Source organism: Cheilinus undulatus, linkage group 4 (assembly GCF_018320785.1).
Source record: "Cheilinus undulatus linkage group 4, ASM1832078v1, whole genome shotgun sequence".
NCBI classification, from domain to species: Eukaryota; Metazoa; Chordata; class Actinopteri; order Labriformes; family Labridae; genus Cheilinus; species Cheilinus undulatus.
This window is the reverse complement of record NC_054868.1, coordinates 36,413,213-36,431,381: the sequence shown is the minus strand read 5'-3', so window position 1 is coordinate 36,431,381 and position 18,169 is coordinate 36,413,213. Positions and strand designations below refer to the sequence as shown.

The window sequence follows — 18,169 nt, the reverse complement described above, 5'->3', positions numbered from 1 at the left end:
ATTGAAAATGTTCTTACAAACACACTTTCAGTTTCTGCAAAGGAAGATTTCATTTATTGATGTCAAAACAAGAATTTATCCTTTTGGTATATTATCTGGAACATTCACACAATTTAACTTATTTATTTATGCTGTTTTATTCAAAATATTTCATTTTTCCTTTTTTAAAAATAGATCTACCTTTTTTTGCTAATGTTAACAATGTGGATGGCCACATTGACTAAACCTTGGAAAGTAATGTCAGACTTCATAGCTAAGCCATGGTGCACCGAACATGAGGATGCAAGGAGCTGAGACAGATTTAGGGGGATAATGATTCAATAATTGCAAAAATAAATAAATAATAAAAGCTACAGAGGCTATAATGGTGGGAAAAGTGGCTAAAGGGGTTAAGTAGTGGCAAAATGGGTTAGAAGATGCAAAAATGAGGGGGGGAACGTGGAAAAATGGGTTACAAATATTCAAAAAGGGTAAAAAATTGTTGGAAATTGTGAGAAGGGGTGGTGAAAGTGGGTTATAAAATGCAAAAAATTTAAAAAGTGGCCAAAATAGATGACAAAAATGTAAAAATGGGCAAAAAATGGTAAAAGAGGCAATAAGGGGTATAATAGACAAATATGGGAAAAGTGGGAAAAAATGGTTTCAAAAGTACAAACAATGGGGAGGGAAAATGTGAAAAGGGGCTAAAAAGTGGTTTAAACAAAGGGGTTTTAAGCAGAAAAATGGGTTATAAGATGCAAAGATGGAGGGGGAATGACAAAAGGTTACAAATATTGCACAAATAGGGCAAAATGGGTTTAAAAGACAAAAAAAATGTGGCAAATATGAGTTTAAGAGGCAAAAAGAAAAGTGGAAGAAATTTGTTATTAAAAAAGGGGGGGGGATTGGTGAAAAAAAATTGTCAAAAGAGATTAAGAAGTGGCAAACGTGGGTTTAAAGTGTCAAAAATGTAAAAATTCGAAAAATTTGGTTGCAAAAATGCGAAAAAGGGGGGGTGGATGGAAAATTTGTGAAAAGGGGTTAAAAAGTTGCAAAATGAGTTACAAAAGCAAAAATGGGGAGAAGTAAAAAAAAACAGCTGATGCCAGGGGGGTTTTGCTTAAAAGTGACAAAAAGTTGCCAACATAGCTGGATACATTTTTGGGTTAGAAAGTGGCAAAATATGCAAAACTTGGCAAAATTTGGTTTTAAGTGGAAAAAAAAACTGGCGTGTGGTAACCGTGGTGATATGGGGTTAGAAAGTGGTCAAAAAGTGGCACAAATAAATCATCTCATAACAGCTTTACGCACTCTCTGGCTCCAAAATGAAGTAACTGTTAGCCAGGATGTTAGCACCAATGCTGATCCAAAACAAATCATCATCAGTAAATCACAACTGGGTGGGGCACATTCACTGGGTTTTTCAGGCTTGCTTTTAACCTACATCTCACCTACACCACCATCCACTTCTGTGAGCCAGAGAAGTGTTTACAGCCTTTATAAGTCATGTTTGCTCTTATTGAACTGCAGCGCTGTAACCCAAGGTGTAGAACAATTACAGAGGGACAAGCATTCTTTACACAAGACACAAGTTATCAGAGCACTAAAATGTTTGATTTATCAGCACTCAGTACACAAGGAGTATCAGGCTCTTATAATGAAAAAAAGTCTTTGCAATACCTGGAGGCAGGTTCACTTTTTAAAATAATGTAAAATTATGTAAAGTCTCTTTTAATCTCACTTGCTCAAAGTCATTCCCACGTTTCATGTCATATCTGATGCAGACGTTGATACACATGATGAAATTATTTACACATTGCACATGAAGGAGTTTCCTAGTTGTTAAGGACTGTTGTGTAAAGTTGTCAATTCCCATGCAGAGTAACTGTGGGAGTTCATTGTATTTCTTCCTGCAAACCTTGAAAGATTAGTTATGTGAAGTAATTAGTCCACGTCAATCTCCTCCCTTTATTTTTCTTTCCTCTCAGTTGGCGTCAATGGGAATTTCCCATTGATTTGCGTCCTGGATGAAGAGCAGATGACAACCACTGGTGACCATCCCTTACCCTAAAAGCTGAAGCCGTACCTCAGGGAGGGTAGAAAGAGGGCTAAATGGTCATTTTAACTGTAGAGAGGTTTCCTTGTAGACTTTCTATTCGCTTTATTTTTCAGGAAAATTGCCAATGATCAATGAAAATATTTTGATGTCCATGAGCCTATAAATTAACTGCTAAAAGTCTACTAAACACTAAAGAAAATAAAGATACATCACAAATTAATCTCTTGAAAACAATATTGTTGTATGACAAGAAGAGACACAGGTTACAAAAAGTTAGAAACTTTACTGCAGCACAAATGTTGTGAATGGGGGTTTCTGCCACAGGGTCTGGAAGTGATGGTCAGAGTCTGGAGATGTTCTTGAGGTGATAGAAAGGAGATTTGGTTATTAAGACAATAAATCCAGGCCAAATAAAATGGTTAAGCTGCATTTAAATCACATCTGATGTAGTGATTTAAGGTTTTCAGTTTTTCCATCACAGCACCAATGTGGGGGATTCCTGGGCAGTTTAGGGTTTTGACCGACACCAATGGAGCAAACAGTGAGCCAGAATCCTCATAAAGGTGTTCTGTGTTCACCTTGCAAAGCAGATGAATAAGCCCATTTCCTTGTTTCTCACTGGCGAATCAATTTTGCAAAGCTCCCGTCTGAACCACTTGGGGCCGGTTAGAAAGTGACAGGACCAATCAGTGACGAGGGGCAGTACTTTTGGGCGCGGCCGAGTTGTGACATAAGCAAGTGGCAACAAGAGGCTGGTGCTGTTATGGCGGAAGAGATAAGCATAGATGCTGCCAAAGCGCCAGTTTTATCAGAACTTGACGAAATTTCTTCGTTAAAAGAAGAACAAAGAACAGCAGTGAGTTGTTTTCTTTTCAAAAACGACAAAAGTCGTGTACTGACATGTCTACAGTCGCCATGGTTCGTGTTATGTAGTTCTATATGGAGTTTATTCCTCAGTGGCTGCGCACGTGCATCTCAGTAGCAGCAATGATGTCAAATTTTGTTGCTCTGATTTAGCTTCGAGTTTTTTTCAAAGCCTCTGCCCTACAAGTTGACTCAGCTAAAGTAGTTGTGCAAACGATTTAAGCTGAGACCCCAGAAAATGTTGGCTCAACTTAAATTTTTATGTTCACTTGGTTTATATCCCTTCTTAATTTAAAACCCAATATAATGTGTTATATCAACTTATGAAGTTATCAAACGTGCATCCAATAATTTATAATGTCTTTACTCAACGTAACTCAAGTTGTTTTTTTCTGTTGATTAGGCAACAACAGCAGTTGAGTCTGTGTTCACAGGAAAGGTTAGACTCTTCAAGCCAATGCAGTCTGCCCTGCCTTAAATCTATTGTGTTTTGTCTGTCATGTCCAGTTGTTTTCGAAGCTGTTTGGGAGGCTTTAATTCAGTTTCACAAGTTAGAATATTCAAGGCTATAGGTGGTGAACTGACTGCATCAAATGTAGAAGTAATATACTGCCTGCCTCATGTTTGAAAATAAGAAATGCTAGTGAATATTGTGGGTAAACAAATATCGCCTCATTATATTGTATCATTGTATAATGATAAGAATATGCAGGTGAAACTAAGTCTGTCATTTTTTAAAGGTAATGTTCCTACAAAATCACGATGTTTCACATTGAGCAGTTAAGAAAGTTGGTTTTTGCAACACCGTTACGTCAGGATGGCATGGTTTACATCATATTTTTGTCATTTTGCAACGGTAGCCAGTGTTCGTACTTGTTGAGCATTCTTTCATCATAACAGTCTGTATCATCAGTCTGCACACTCCCACTGAACCGTATTTATATGGGAGTCATCAGGAAGAGCTTAAATCAGAACTGCAATTCATCAGAGGAACTTCTTGGCCTTGTTTAAAGGTAAGACAGGTGCTTCATTAAAATATCTAAGTGTTCAGTTGAGTATATACAGTAACTGAGATAAGATTATTTTAATATTAGTTGGTACATTTAAAGTATTTTAGGTTTTCTTTTGTTTTGTTTGGTGTTAGAAAGAGTTTTTCACTGTATTTCATTCAGAGACTTTTGGGGTAAAACTAACTGTTCTCTGCCTCTGCTTTAGAGTGAAAATGGTGAATTATGAAGTGACCATATCGACTGCTGATGTGGTGACAGCCACCACTTTTAACAACGTCTTCATTAAGCTGGTGGGCACAGATGGAGAGAGTGATCGCAGCCGGCTTTTTAACATAAAAGGGGCTTTAGCCTTTGTCAAGGGAGCAGTAAGTCTGGAATTTTCTTTATATGCATTCTCCATCATCTATTTCTTTATTTTATCATAATCCATTATGCCAAGTAAGAGGGCTGTTATTAATTATTAACAAGTCAGACTTCTTTAGTGAGCAGTTTCAAAGCATTTCTGTTATTACTCCAGGTGTCCACTTTCACTGTGTCCAACCCTGTCTCCATTGGGAGGCTGGTTCTAATAGAACTGGACAAACAGCGTCTCCCACTTTTCCCGGAGGATAGCTGGTTCCCTGCCAAAGTGGAAGTGAAATCCCCAGAGGGGGACATTTACCACTTCCCCATCTACCGCTGGATCACTGACAGCGAGGTGCACCGCTTCAGAGAGGGAACAGGTGTGTCTTCTTTAAGCTTTTCACTGTTCACTAAAGGTCAGCCCAACCTGCAAGCTAGACCAAGACAACTGGAGTAAGTTAATGCTGCAGCATGATGTTCCTGGACTATAGTTTAAGCAGTCATGTTCTTTCTTGAAGCTCTGAGAGTCTTTGATGACACCCATCATCTTGGCCAGTACAGTCGGGAGCAGGAGCTGAAAAAAAGAGAGGAAGATTACCGGTGAGAGTTTAAACCCAATGAAGCTTTGCGTATTCATACCAAAAGTATTTTTCAAAATTGCTCAAACACTGGATGGAAATATTTCTTATTGAAATTTTTAAACAAAATTTGAAACTAAAATCCTGCCCAGTTTAACAAAGATACTGTTTACAACTATGAATTGATTTATTGTCATATATTGCTAATGTGTAACTTTCACATGATTTCTTATAGTTTACTTAGCATCTGTTTAGCTCCCCTACAGCACCAACTGTTGGTAACAGGTAGTTAGTGGAATCAGTAACCACAGAACAGTAAGTCCAAGACAAAAAAAAAAAAAAATTAAATCCACAGAAGTTCCTCTTGGTTAGCAGAATTTTGTTAGTTGTACATTAAGGTAAGAAGATTAAGTTCATGGAGGGATCTTCCTCTAATATAGTAACTGTACGCCACTGTTAGCTTGGCTGCTCATGCTAGCTAATAGCTAACTTGCTTAGTTAGCATACTTTCAAAAACATAGCTCAGAGCAAGCGCAGTAACTTTTCCTTTAATTTGCTTTCTTTCAACTCCCAGTTGCTTCCCAACAATTATCCTGGACATGTAAGTTTGGTAGCATGTCAAAACACTTCAGCAGCTAAGAAGCTAGCTGTGATGCAGCTTTATTAGTTGTGACAAAAGATTTAAGATATTTTTTAGCATCCACTGATGTTACTAAAAAAAAATGTAAAAGTGCTCATGATGTGAGTCTGGTGAATCCCTTTCTGTCATGAAGTGTCAGCCAACTGTTTTAGGAAGCAGGCCTATTCATTCATGTTTACAGAGCTGGCTAAATGTTAGCCTAGCTAAAGCGCACTGAAAGACCAGTATGATAATCTGGTATGGTAATAATTTTCCAACCCAAAATAGTTTTGTGAAATTGTAGTGTCCTTAAAGAGTGCAAAACACGTGTAATATGAAATAAAATGTGCCATATATGGGCTTTCATACTTAAAACTGAAAGTGCATACACAGCGCTGTAAAAAAGTGATTTCCCCCTCCCTGAGTTGTAATTGTTTTGTGTATTCGCCACGCTTAAATTTTCAGCATTGGGCCAGGTTGGTTTGAAAAGCTTTTTCCATTAATAAATAAAATCACAATCTATAAACTGCATTTTCTATTAAGTTGGATTTTCTTTGTCTAATATGAAAATTTGTTTGATGATCTGAAATTTTTAAGTCACAAATATTTAACATAAAAAAACATCAGGAAGGGGGCAAACACTACAAGCTTTCTCACGTGGTCCTGTCTTTTGTTTCAGCTGGGATGTGTACGTAGAGGGAATACCTCATATAATGAAGACAGAAAACCCTCTTGATCTGCCTTGTGAGGTCCGCTTCTCCTTCACCAAGACCACTGAATTTCTCTTCACTGCAGCCGCAGCGTAAAGTCCTCAAATACCATTTAATATGTATCTGGTGATATTCAAATATTTTTAATTTTAATGAAATTAGTTCAGACGTCATTATTCAGTTGCTATTTTCATTTATCTTCTAGACTGACTGAGCTACAGCTCAATGGACTGGCAGATTGTGAAGAGAGGTGGACTGATATTGAGGATATCAATCGAGTGTTTTGCTGCAAACGGACTGCTTTGTCAGGTACGGCATGTCATGGTACTTCATGAGAGTATCTGACACTGTTTGCATGTTATTTATAATTTTCATATTTCCATGTATTCTAAGGAGTAGTAACATTTATTATACTCCAGAGAGATCCTGAGATTGTGGCTAATGATTTTTTTCCTCTCTATTTAACAAAAAGTGATCAGTTAGGCTAATAACTGCCATTGTTGAGCAAGTTTGCAACATTTCTGCCAAAAAGTTTGAAACACACTTAAAGTCAGTTTCTCCTTTTCTAGACTATGTCCAGGAACACTGGAGAGAAGACGCTTTTTTTGGCTACCAGTTTCTAAATGGTGTGAACCCCATGTTGATCCAACGTTGCTCAGTCCTCCCTGAGAATTTCCCTGTCACCGATGGCATGGTCAGCCTGCCTGGTCATGGTACCTTGGAAAATGAAATGAAGGTGATTGTCTTAAATTGATGATCGGTTATTGATCTATTTTGATTACGCTTTTGAGTTATCATTTAAATCATGTTATTCCCCTTAACATTGTAAATATGGACATGTAAGTTGCACTGTTTTCTGTGTAATATTCACACAATTATCCCTCATTCTATCTACTATGTCAAACAGAAAGGGAATATATACCTGTGCGACTACAAGCGCTTGGATGGGTTGGAGGCAAACACCATCAATGGGAAGAAGCAGTACTTGATGGCACCCCTCGTCCTCCTACACAAAACAGCTGATGACAAGATGATGCCGATTGCTATTCAGGTAAAATGAGGGCTGAAAAATTGTAAAAAGTTAAGAAACTTTAAGGTGTATTTTTGAGCTTTTATATCTATTTGCAAAACAGGACTCTAGATTTAAACTTGGGTCATCTGCACCAAGGACAACATTGGACATGTATACATATCAACCATAACAAACGCATGGTACTTCTATCACATCAGGGCCCTAAGTGCATTAGCTCGACTCTTCTCCTCTATTGTCCCTTGATATTGAAATGAATTACCCAACTCCATTTGATCAGCAGAGTCCCTATCTACTTTCAAGAGAACGCTTAAGACCCAGCTCTTTCAAGAACATTATGCACCTAGCTAGTCTCTTCTTTGCTGTTGTGCCCAGTGGTAGAATGGGTCTCCCAAACACAGTTGGCTTGCACGGTCTCGCTCTAAAAACATTACTGCAAGAGGAGCTTTCAGCTCTTTGCTTTTATTTTAATAAAGGAATATGTTTGAGGTCTGCTTTTCTATCGCTACAGTGGCAGTAGCCATTGTATACACAGCCTTACATCTGTAATGATAGCAAACTCATGCCTGAACAGATCAGCAGAAAAGCGAAAACATCTTTTCTGTTGTGACAAGCTTCCAGTGCTGCTCTTTGCTCTTTGTCAATAAAGGAATGTGGAACAGTTCTGATAAAAGTGGCACTATACTAAAGCTACATCCAAGCTAACTGCTACACTGCAGGCAGCCAGTTGGTAGAGGGGGTCGTCTCACAATCGGAGGGGTTGTGAGTTCGATCATCAGCTCCTGCAGCCACATGTCGATGTGTCCTTGGGCAAGATACTTCAACCCAGTTTGCTCCCACTGCTTCCTTGGTGTTGTGTAAATGGGTATGGATGCGTTTGATTGGTATTAGTTAATACTGATGGCAAATTCTTCATAGCAACCTCTGCCATGAGTGTGTTAATATGGAGCGAATGGAGTGAAAGAGTATGAACTGGTAGATATGACCTGTGGTGTAAAAGTGCTTTGAGTGGTCAGATGGCTAGAAAAGCAATATACAAGCTCAGGCCCATTTTACCATAGCTAAGGCTCACAGTACAACTAAACCCCGCCCATAGCTATGGTTACGTTCTCCTTGAATGGCATTGATTGGTCAGAACCGCTTTTGGTTCAGCAAAAAGGTTGTGGATTGGAACTTTACAAGATGGATTTGGCTAATGAGAGTCTGGTCTAGTCTTTGGAAGGTTACTCCCATGGGTACTCATTGCATACTTTCCAAGACAGAAATCAATCAATGAACCACTGATGGGAAATGTATACAACAGACTAACAGCCAGACAGAAAGTCCCATTCTTATAGTGCCACCATCTGCAAAGATTAAGGATCACAGAGCAGGGTGTATTTAAAGTCTACTCATGGAAATTTCTGCTAGCTTCTCTCTCCCACTCAGGTGGACAAACAGTGACAGTTCTAGTTACACATTAAAAAGTAGAATACACTGAATCTGTCTTCTTTCTCCCACAGCTGAAGCAGACCCCAGGAGACGACAATCCCATCTTTTACCCTTCTGATTCTGAATATGACTGGTTGCTAGCTAAGATTTTTGTAAGAAGTGCAGATTTCAGTGAGCATCAACTTAATGTTCACTTACTACGCACTCATCTGCTGGCTGAAGTGTTTGCTGTGTCTCTGCTGCGTAATGTGCCCATGGTGCACCCGCTGTACAAGGTGAGTCCACAAGACAACACTGAACTATTGCAGCTATTTTTCTGTCAGCCTCAAGGTTGATTTAGTGTAATAATTAATGTTTGTAATAGTATTGAGTAGTGTTATATTAGCATTGTCTATAGGTAATGTTACTAATAGCGTTTAATGTTGCCCTCAGCTCCTTGTCCCGCACACTCGCTACACTCTGCAGATCAACCACTTGGCTCGAATTCGGCTGATATCTGAGACTGGAGTTTTTACAAAGGTATGTAAAAGAGTGCCATACAACATTTAGTTCGCACAAAGCAATGTCGGACTGCCTCTTGTCCAACCAGAGCCAGTCAAAGCATTGCTGATATATATATACTCCATTTCATGTAATAATAATTTAATGTAACAAGTAAAATCTTTAACTCTTTGAAGCCTGACACCTCAAATGATAGCCAGAAAATTGTCATTTTTTGTAACTGAGATGGTTGTTTAACCCTCAGCTGAAATCTAAAAAAGAAAAAAAATGCCATAGAATTTCATATAAATATTTTTTGTATCACGTTTGATACATTAGGCATTTTTTCCCACTAATAATCCACAGGGGACATTTTAATTATGTGTCTGATTGTATGCAAAAGGTTTTGAAATAAATTATTGGTCATGTTGGTTGAGGTATCATAAAATTGTGTTTCAAATATGATACAAATAAAGTAATCTACATCATATTCAGTATTTTCCTGTGACAGTCTGTATTTTTAACATTCCCTAGTTTACAGCTTCTGGTGGAGACGCTATGTCGACATTCCTGAGGAGGTCATTGTCTTTACTGACCTACAGCTCCCTCTGCATACCAGATGACATCGCTGAGCGTAGGCTTGAGGATGTGCCCAACTACTACTACAGGGATGATGGACTCAGACTCTGGGATATCATCCACAGGTACTGTGGTAGTTTACATTTCTGCATTTTGTTTAGAAATGATATCAATTTCAGGCAAAAGTGTAGCTTTTCCCCTTTTTGTAATAAATGTGTGACTTTATTATGGTGAATTAGACCTTTTATTATATATAATGCATATGGTTCCTCACAAAATTTGCATCAGTCATCTGCCACGATTAATTTATAAAAGGCAGATTTTAAAGAATGGAATGTTAATGACTATAGACTCAAATATTGCCCTGGTGAGTTTTAAAACATGAATATTTCCATGTTTCTTTGTATCAATTCTTAAAATTCACCTAATGGGTCAAATATTGCAGTGATGTCTTAAAAACAGAACCGAACTGATCATTGTAGAAAAATTAAAACATTTCATATAAGAAGTTTTCATATCTTACTGTAGTGAGTATTGAAAATTTAAAATGCATCCACATTTCTTAAAGGTTTGTGCAGGGAATCCTCCAATTCTACTACAAAAGTGATGCTGAGGTCCAGCAGGACTCTGAACTGCAGAAGTGGATTTCAGACATTTTTGAGCATGGATTCCTCTCACAACCCTGCCCAGGTGAGGCTTTAAGACCAGATATTTTTCATGATGATTTCATTTAAATACCTTTATTCAGGGGCGCTTGGATGGCCTAGTGTCAAGGTTGCGCCCCATGTACGCAGGCAGCCTGGGTTCAAGTCCAGCCTGTGGCTCCTTTCCTGCAATGTCTCTGCCCCATGTTCTCATCCCTGTTTCTGATTCTACCCACTATTCTCCACTATAAATAAAGGCATAAAACACCCAAAAAAGTGTATCTTTAGATAATTCAAAATTGATTCAATCAGGTGGACATCTTGAAGAAATAACATTTGTTGTATTCACAGGTATCCCTCAGAGCTTTACAACAGTCCCCGAGTTGGTTAAGTTTGTCACCATGGTGATTTTCACCAGCTCAGTGCAGCACTCGGCTGTCAATGGTGGACAGGTGAGTCCCATTAATCTCATGGAATGATCATCTGTATATTTGTAGGTTTCTTTTGACTTGAAGGGCTAATATGAATTTCAAGATAAGTCAGGCATGCTTTAAGATTGATGAGGATATTCTCAGGCACAACGCTGCTTTGTTGTCAGTGTGAGAAATGGTTACATATAATCAATCAGGAATATGAGTGAACAATAGTTTATTTTACTAATTTTGATGAAAGAGAAATATGCAATGTCTTTGGCAACTGGACTTCATCGTGATGACTTCGAGTAGTTGAAGGGGTAGTGAGGCTGACGGCAGGAATAGGATACCCTCCATGTTGTTTAGACACTGGTGGTGGTGTTGATGAGGGATGCAGGATCAGATGAGAAGTAGACTTCTGAAAAGCTAGACTGGGCCACCAATGAGGTGGCTTGGAAGAGGTGACTGAGGTATGCAGGATGAGATGAGCACAAAACTTGTGGGAATCTGGACTAAATGCTGATGAACTGGAATGGAGGTGGCTGGGGTGGAGGAGGGTTGCAGCCTCCACACTGAAATGACAGACTGACTGGACAGATTAAAAAAGAGAGAGAAAGGTACATTATGATTGATCAAAAAGTGTTGTGGTAAAATCTGGTGAACATAGTTCTTAAGAGAGTAGACGCCCATAATCAGCTGATCACCAGAGCGGGAAGAGAAAGGGAATGAAAGAAGAGAGTGATATGAACAATAGTTGACAAATGAATGACTATGAAATGGCCTTCCTGTGTGAACTTTTGCTAGGCCTAATTGATAGTAACATGCACTTTGCAGGTAAAATATTTTCAATAATCTAAGTCTACCATAATAGCATGTAAACAGTCTCAAAGAATAGAAAAACAAGAGGTACACTAGAGAACTAACTTGTATTCTTTCAAACATTAATGACATAATTTTAAACCTCCACCTAAGAGGGTATGCGATCGGGTGGGTGTGTTCATTTGTACGTTTGTACGTTTGTTAGCAACATAAATTTAAAAAGTTGTGGACAGATTTTCATGAAATTTTCAGGAAATGGCATAAGGAAGAACTGATTAGATTTTGGGACTGATCCGGATTAGCGTCTGGATCCAGGAATTTTTTAAAGGATTCTGTACTATTGGGAGATAGGGTTAATGGCGGAGGTCTGCGCTGTTACCACTTTACACCAGGAGATGGCGGACATGAGTAACCTCAATCCCAGCAGCATTTTTGGGTGTGTTTCTGTTCAAAGTTTTGGAGTTTATAGAGTTTGAAAGATGCACGCCTGGTTGAGGAGACAAGTCGGAGCGTAACAGAGAGAAGTAGCGAAGTAGCGACAATACTCTCAATGCTGGGAGGAATAGAGGAATATTCACCCTCTGCCATGACTTCCAGTCATCCAGTGAGACCATGGGTGAGACTGTCAGTGCATCTGTTGGCACCCGCAGGCAATGTTTCTGCCATGACAGTCCACCCATAGCAAAGCCAATGCTTTGCCTCACCATGTTTCCACCCCACTGGGGAGGGAGTGATCGGCAAATGCTGTGGTGGGGGGGCACATGGGGACAGATCCAGGAATTTTTTAAAGGATTCTTCACTATTGGGAGATAGGGATAATTGTAGAGGTCTGCGCTCTCTGAGTGCTTTTCTAGTCTTCAAATGTGCTTGAATTATGTGTCAGCTGGAGACTAATTTATGAGAGTTCATTCACACATAAACATAAATGTGGGAACAAAATTGGTGGCAATCCAGCAGGGAATTGTAAAATAATTTCCCCCACAATATTAACCCAAGGTAATTGTAATTCATCTTCTGGGAACCATGACTGTTTGATAAAATTTCCTCTGGTTATGCATTATTTATTTAAATATTTCAGCGCTCACTAAAATAATCAGTCTGACTGCAGATAGTATTGTCTTGGATTTAAAAAGCATTAATAAAATCAATTATTCATTCATTGTAGTATGACTACGGTGGCTGGATGCCCAACACTCCTGTCTCTCTGCAACTTCCTCCACCAACCACCAAGGGAAAAACCAGTGAAGCCACCATGCTGCAGACGTTCCCTGACGTCAATGCAACAGTTCAGGGGATGGCCTCCCTGTGGCTGCTCAGCAAGCAGTCCTCTGACTTTGTAAGTGTTTCAACATGGTGAAAAAATTACAAAAATTAGATTAAAGCAAATTTAATGTCATTGTAGAAAGCACAATGGTCACATTGAGAAATCGTTTATATAAAAAAGTTTTAAATGTATCGTTGATGTCTTCAGGTCCCTCTTGGACAGTACCCTGAGGAACATTTCAGTGAGGAGACTCCCTGCAAGCTGATCAAAGATTTTCAAGAAGAGCTTCAAGTTTTGAGTGAATCCATCAAAGTCAGAAACAAGAGCCTTGAGGTCCCGTACACATACATGGATCCAACAGAGGTAGAAAACAGTGTGGCTATTTGAACACAAGATAGTGTGACTTCCTCAACTGTTGGTCAAATTCCTCTTGTGGTCAGTGCTGATTCAGCTTGATTCTACTCTGTGAGCGTTTATGTGGTGAATGTGTTAGCTGTTACCAATACTTTTATCCTCAGTTTGTCCATGAATATGTACGGCCTCTATAAAGTAAATGAAAATAGTGAAATTTTGGTAAATTGAGTAGTTTCTCAGAAATGTGCAACCCTCATCAACACCTTGTTGTCAGTCTTTATTTTTAGATTTTCTGCATCACAACAAGAATGAATGAAATGTTATGTGTGTAGATTACTGCAGGTTCTTGATCAGTAGCCTTGCACTGATACACTGATCAACCACTTGATCTATAACTGAGCCTGCCTGCTCAGTGCTAGTCATTTGTGAAAGAAGGGACAAACAAATTTTATAACTTGAATCTGTTGCCCTTAAATAATAATGGTGAGCAACTGAAAACAAAAATCAACAAGTCATAATGGTGAGTAGTATCAAATTTAATTAAACAATGGAAACTCGAAAACGTGTAGTTTAGGAGAGTTATGCCAAGAAGCTCCAGGTAGTGACAATGCTGACACAACCTTCCCATGGGGGCTCGTCCGGGATCATAATTTTTGAATATACAAAGCAGTAAAGTATGATACAGTAATTACAATATTTTTTTGACTGTCATCTTTCCAGTGAAGTCAAGTCCAGCCACTCTTCCTTCCAACATCATCACAATGGTTGAAGTGACTGATTGTGTACCTCTGAGTAGTCTGTCTAGATAGATAGCTAGTTTATTGTCATTGCATAGTAAAAACACACCAAAATTTCATTTGGCTCCTCTGTAGCAGCAACCAGTATCAATACTTAAATAAAAAAACTAAAAAAAAGTTAGAAACACAAAGTGCAGTCTCAAGTTTGGAAGTCAAAAAAGTCAGATAAACAGGGTCTATTGGTCAAGTACCAGCATGAATTTAAGGTAAAAGTGTTGCATTTGTTATTTTACCATTACAGCAAAGCCTCATTCCCCACAGTGTCAAACGAACAATAAGGCATATTCTTCACATTGATTTAGTTCATTCGTGTCTGTATATATTATTGTATGTGGTAGTTTATTTTTAACATTTATTTATCCAGTTCCAAGATTGACTTGTAAGTTATTTACTACACTGAATAAAGAATATGTTCATGTCAGCGTTATATTTTTCATGTTTGGAAGACTATTAAAATTATTATTATGAATTATATCATATTTAAGTTATTTGTGTTGTGATGGATTAACGTGGAATTGTAGAAAGTTTAATATTGCCCACAAAAGAGGGAACTCAGTCTCTTGTTTTTGTCACTTTTTCAAATTCAAAACTGTTATGACTGTTTAAAAATAAAGTGGCAAACAACCCAACTAAATCTACAAATCTCTTATTTTTACACCAGTAAAAAGTCCCAGTGTCCTCTTTTGAGTACTTGCTGTTTAGCAGTGTTGTATTGTATTGTGCTTTTGTGATCACAAGATAAGGAAGTGTCCATGGATGAGGCTAACAAGTCTCTGTTCAGCAAAATTAAGAGTAATGGTGCAGGGGCATAATGTCATATGAGACATATGAGGAGGCTTGGATGTAGGAGGTTAATTAGCCACCATTCATGTTAATGCTGACAGCCTGATAACATAATAACAATCTGACACCAAGTTAACCTCATCGCTCTTGAGAGCCTTGTATATTGTTGTACTCTGAAAATCAAGACTTTCTTGTACAATGTCTCCAAAGATAAAGCCTACTAAGCAGTGTTCTCCTGACATTTATCTAATCTCAGTACTATTATAAATGGGCATGGATTCATATGTGTACTTTGTACTGCATGACCTGCCTGTTTTGTAACAGTGATTACTGCAGTTTTCAGTTTTTTCACTAAACTCACACAATACCCAAAATACCATGCTTGGCCCAGAAGACTTTTGAGACTTGTCCTCTTTTAACATGACAACCTTAGACAGCATTATCCCCCACTCCCCAACATAACCCTTAATGGCCTGGCATCATCGTATGTGAAAGAGCTTGATATCCTTTGTCCTCCAACCCACTTTAGCACTTTTAAAACCAAATCTATCTTGTTGTTCAGAGTCTCCTAAAGTCTGAACTCACCAGTGGTGGGTACACAGTTACAGTACTCAAGTAAAAGTACCTTTACCCAACAATAATAATTATTCAAGTAGAGGTAAAAGTACTCATTAAAATAAGTACCTGAGTAAGAGTAAAAAAAAGTACCTTATTAAAAGACTACTCAAGTAGTGAGTAACTTGCCAAAAGTTAAAAAAAAAAAAGAAAAAAAAAACTTAATACATAAATCAGCTGTCAAGTTATGTTTGTTTCTCAAAATTATGGGATAAAAAATTCAGTATGAAAAAAAACAGACTCTCTCATAATAGTTATCTAATTTCTACATGAAGATTTTAATCTCACGTACATGAATTTGTACCTTACAGTTCTTACTTTTTAATCATATTATATTTATTTATCATGTATTAATGATTTTTGGCTCATATTTATGAAATTAATCTTATGAACTGTCCGCATTTCTGACTTTTGGCCCCTTTTTTTCTACTTTTTAGCTCCAATTTATGAATGTTTAACCCAATTACAACTCAACAAATTTGGCAATCCAAACTGAAACTTATTAAAACCAGAGACAACTTTGGCCCACTATCCCCACGTTATAACCATGTTAGGTATAATAACTGATATAAGAGATATGCCACACACACACGATAATAGTTTCACATACGACATAACGTAACATAGTTTCATACGTAGGTGGTTGGACACATCACATCATTTATCACTGACACAACTGTGTCTTTGCTGTCTGTAAGTTTAAAAAGAGATTTGAACTTATATGTTTATCTAACCAGCAGTGCATTCGTTAGCTTGTTTAACTTACTTACCATACCGTGCCTTCTTAGATTTGACTTGATATTTTCGAAGCTTGACATTTCCACCACTTCAGGTAGACACAGTAGGCAGCGTACTATGTGGCTGTTGTTCCTCGTTGTTTGAAAGGCAAAGAGTCTTGATGTTGGACCAGGGATGAACATGCTCCTCTGAAGGAGATGCAGGTATTACATCTTCAGCCATTATCCCCAACTGTTGATAGTTACGGGGAATGGGTCACTCCTTCGTTTAATTTGTGGTGCTGAGGATTTTACCTCACACTGCTGTGAGAGCTCAGCTGAGTTTAAAAAAAAAATACTTAATGAAAATAAATTATAGATAAGTAAAAGTAGCAACCAGTGCATGCTCAATGTAAAGGAGTAAAAGTATATATTTTTTTATCATAAATGTAATGGAGTAGAAGTATAGATTTTTTTTTATCACAAATGTGCACACGTGGGATAGAGAGAGAGAAAGAGAGAGAGAGAGGGAAAGCGCCAAAACAGGACTTGAATCGTGATGCCTGATGGTTTTCTGTAAAGCTGTCCAGTCAATCAGAGGAGTTAATAAAATGCCCTGAAGTCTGCAGACACAAACTGATTGCTGTCCTACACCAGCAAGTCATGCAGAGAGCGCGTAAACTCGGAGATCTGCGTAGCCTCACAGGTGCAGGCATAGTGCAATATTTGCCATGAAGCCTCGGGCACTGGCTGCATAACACAGGACGTCTGCCTGTAAACATCATGCATCATCCTGAGACTTTCAAATATGACCATGGCAGGGTGATTTGATTGTGGGGGACTGTGGCAGAAACATATTCATACCTATTTTTTGCCACTTTTGTGGCTCCTGTCAGCCCATTTATGCCACCTAGTTTTGCCAAATGTTACAACTTTTAGCTGCTTTCCACCATTTTTGCCCCTTTTAACCCATTTTCATCAATTTTCTGTCACTTTAAACATCTTTTTTTCCTATCCTGTCATTTGTTTTTGCCACATTTAACCTCCACTGGCCACTTTTTGGCCACATTTAGTCAAATGAAAATATGTTTTGTAAATTTTATTAAGGAGTGCCTGATTTGTCACTTCGTGGGAAGTAAACAGGGTCAACACTGGGGTTATTCCCCTTTTCATTGTGTCTAAAGCAAGATATGACTCAACAGGAAAGGATGTAACAACAAAACACAGACACTGACAAGAATGGTGGAACAGACTCTTTATTACAGGGAAAATAAAGATCAGACAAGTGATACTAGTGCCAAGTTTGCAAGACCTTTTACTGCCTTTTACGGCCACTTTTGTGGCAACTATCAGCCCATTTATGCCACCTAGTTTTGCCAAATTTTACAACTTTTAGCTGCTTTCCACCATTTTTTTTTTTGCCACTTTTAACCCATTTTTATCACTTTTCTGCCACATCAAACATCTTTTGCCCATCCTGTATTTTGTTTTTGCTACATTTAACCCCATTTGGCCACTTTTTGGCCACATTTAGCATTTATGTCATAGTACCTTAAACCTTTTTGCCCATTTTGTGCAACTCTAAACCCATTTTTTCACCATCTTTTGCTATTTTTTGCCCCTTTCAACTAAATTTAGCCACTTTAAATCCATTTTAGCCACTTTTTGCAACTTTTAGCCCATATTTGTTGCTTTCTTGCCATTTTCTTGCAACTCAACCAATTTTCTGCCACATTTTGCCAATTTTTAACCATTTTCACAATTTTTTTCACCTTAAACCAAGTTTTGCCATCTTTATTCCCTATTCTATCAATTTTTTCACCACTTGTGAAAGATTTTTTAAAAATTGTGAAATGAAATTGTGAAATGTCTTTGGTGAATACTCATTGTGATATGTTTATGAACTTGGAGGAGCTGGACATGAACACTAATGAGATGTAATGGCGGTAACTGGGGTGGAGGAGGGTTGCAGTGGTTGCACTGAAACAACACTGACTGTGGAAGAGAGGAGAATAGATTTTAAAATATGACTTTAGCAGGATGATTGGATTGACAAAGATTGTAGCAGAAAGCGACTGGCTCA

The 18,169-nt window shown here is 38.1% G+C and overlaps 1 protein-coding gene across 1 annotated transcript; it reads left to right on the top strand.

The window, feature by feature from the left end:
- The first annotated feature begins 3,810 nt into the window (after positions 1–3,810).
- LOC121508343 (arachidonate 12-lipoxygenase, 12R-type-like) lies at positions 3,811–14,603 on the top strand. The gene is made up of 15 exons (XM_041785134.1): positions 3,811–3,915; positions 4,118–4,277; positions 4,430–4,634; positions 4,773–4,854; positions 6,131–6,253; positions 6,367–6,470; positions 6,731–6,897; positions 7,069–7,212; positions 8,694–8,897; positions 9,055–9,141; positions 9,637–9,806; positions 10,250–10,371; positions 10,677–10,777; positions 12,723–12,893; positions 13,029–14,603. The coding sequence occupies exons 2-15, from the start codon at positions 4,125–4,127 to the stop codon at positions 13,206–13,208; spliced, it is 2,013 nt and encodes a 670-aa protein (XP_041641068.1). The 5' UTR covers positions 3,811–3,915; positions 4,118–4,124; the 3' UTR covers positions 13,209–14,603.
- The last annotated feature ends 3,566 nt before the right edge of the window (positions 14,604–18,169 follow it).

Excerpts from the sequence above, each read along its gene's own strand:
- LOC121508343 (XM_041785134.1), top strand. The coding sequence starts at position 4,125 with ATGGTGAATTATGAAGTGACCATATCGACTGCTGATGTGGTGACAGCC. Across the intron at positions 6,471-6,730 it reads CAAACGGACTGCTTTGTCAG|ACTATGTCCAGGAACACTGG; the intron begins GTACGGCATGTC and ends CTCCTTTTCTAG. Across the intron at positions 10,778-12,722 it reads CGGCTGTCAATGGTGGACAG|TATGACTACGGTGGCTGGAT; the intron begins GTGAGTCCCATT and ends CATTCATTGTAG.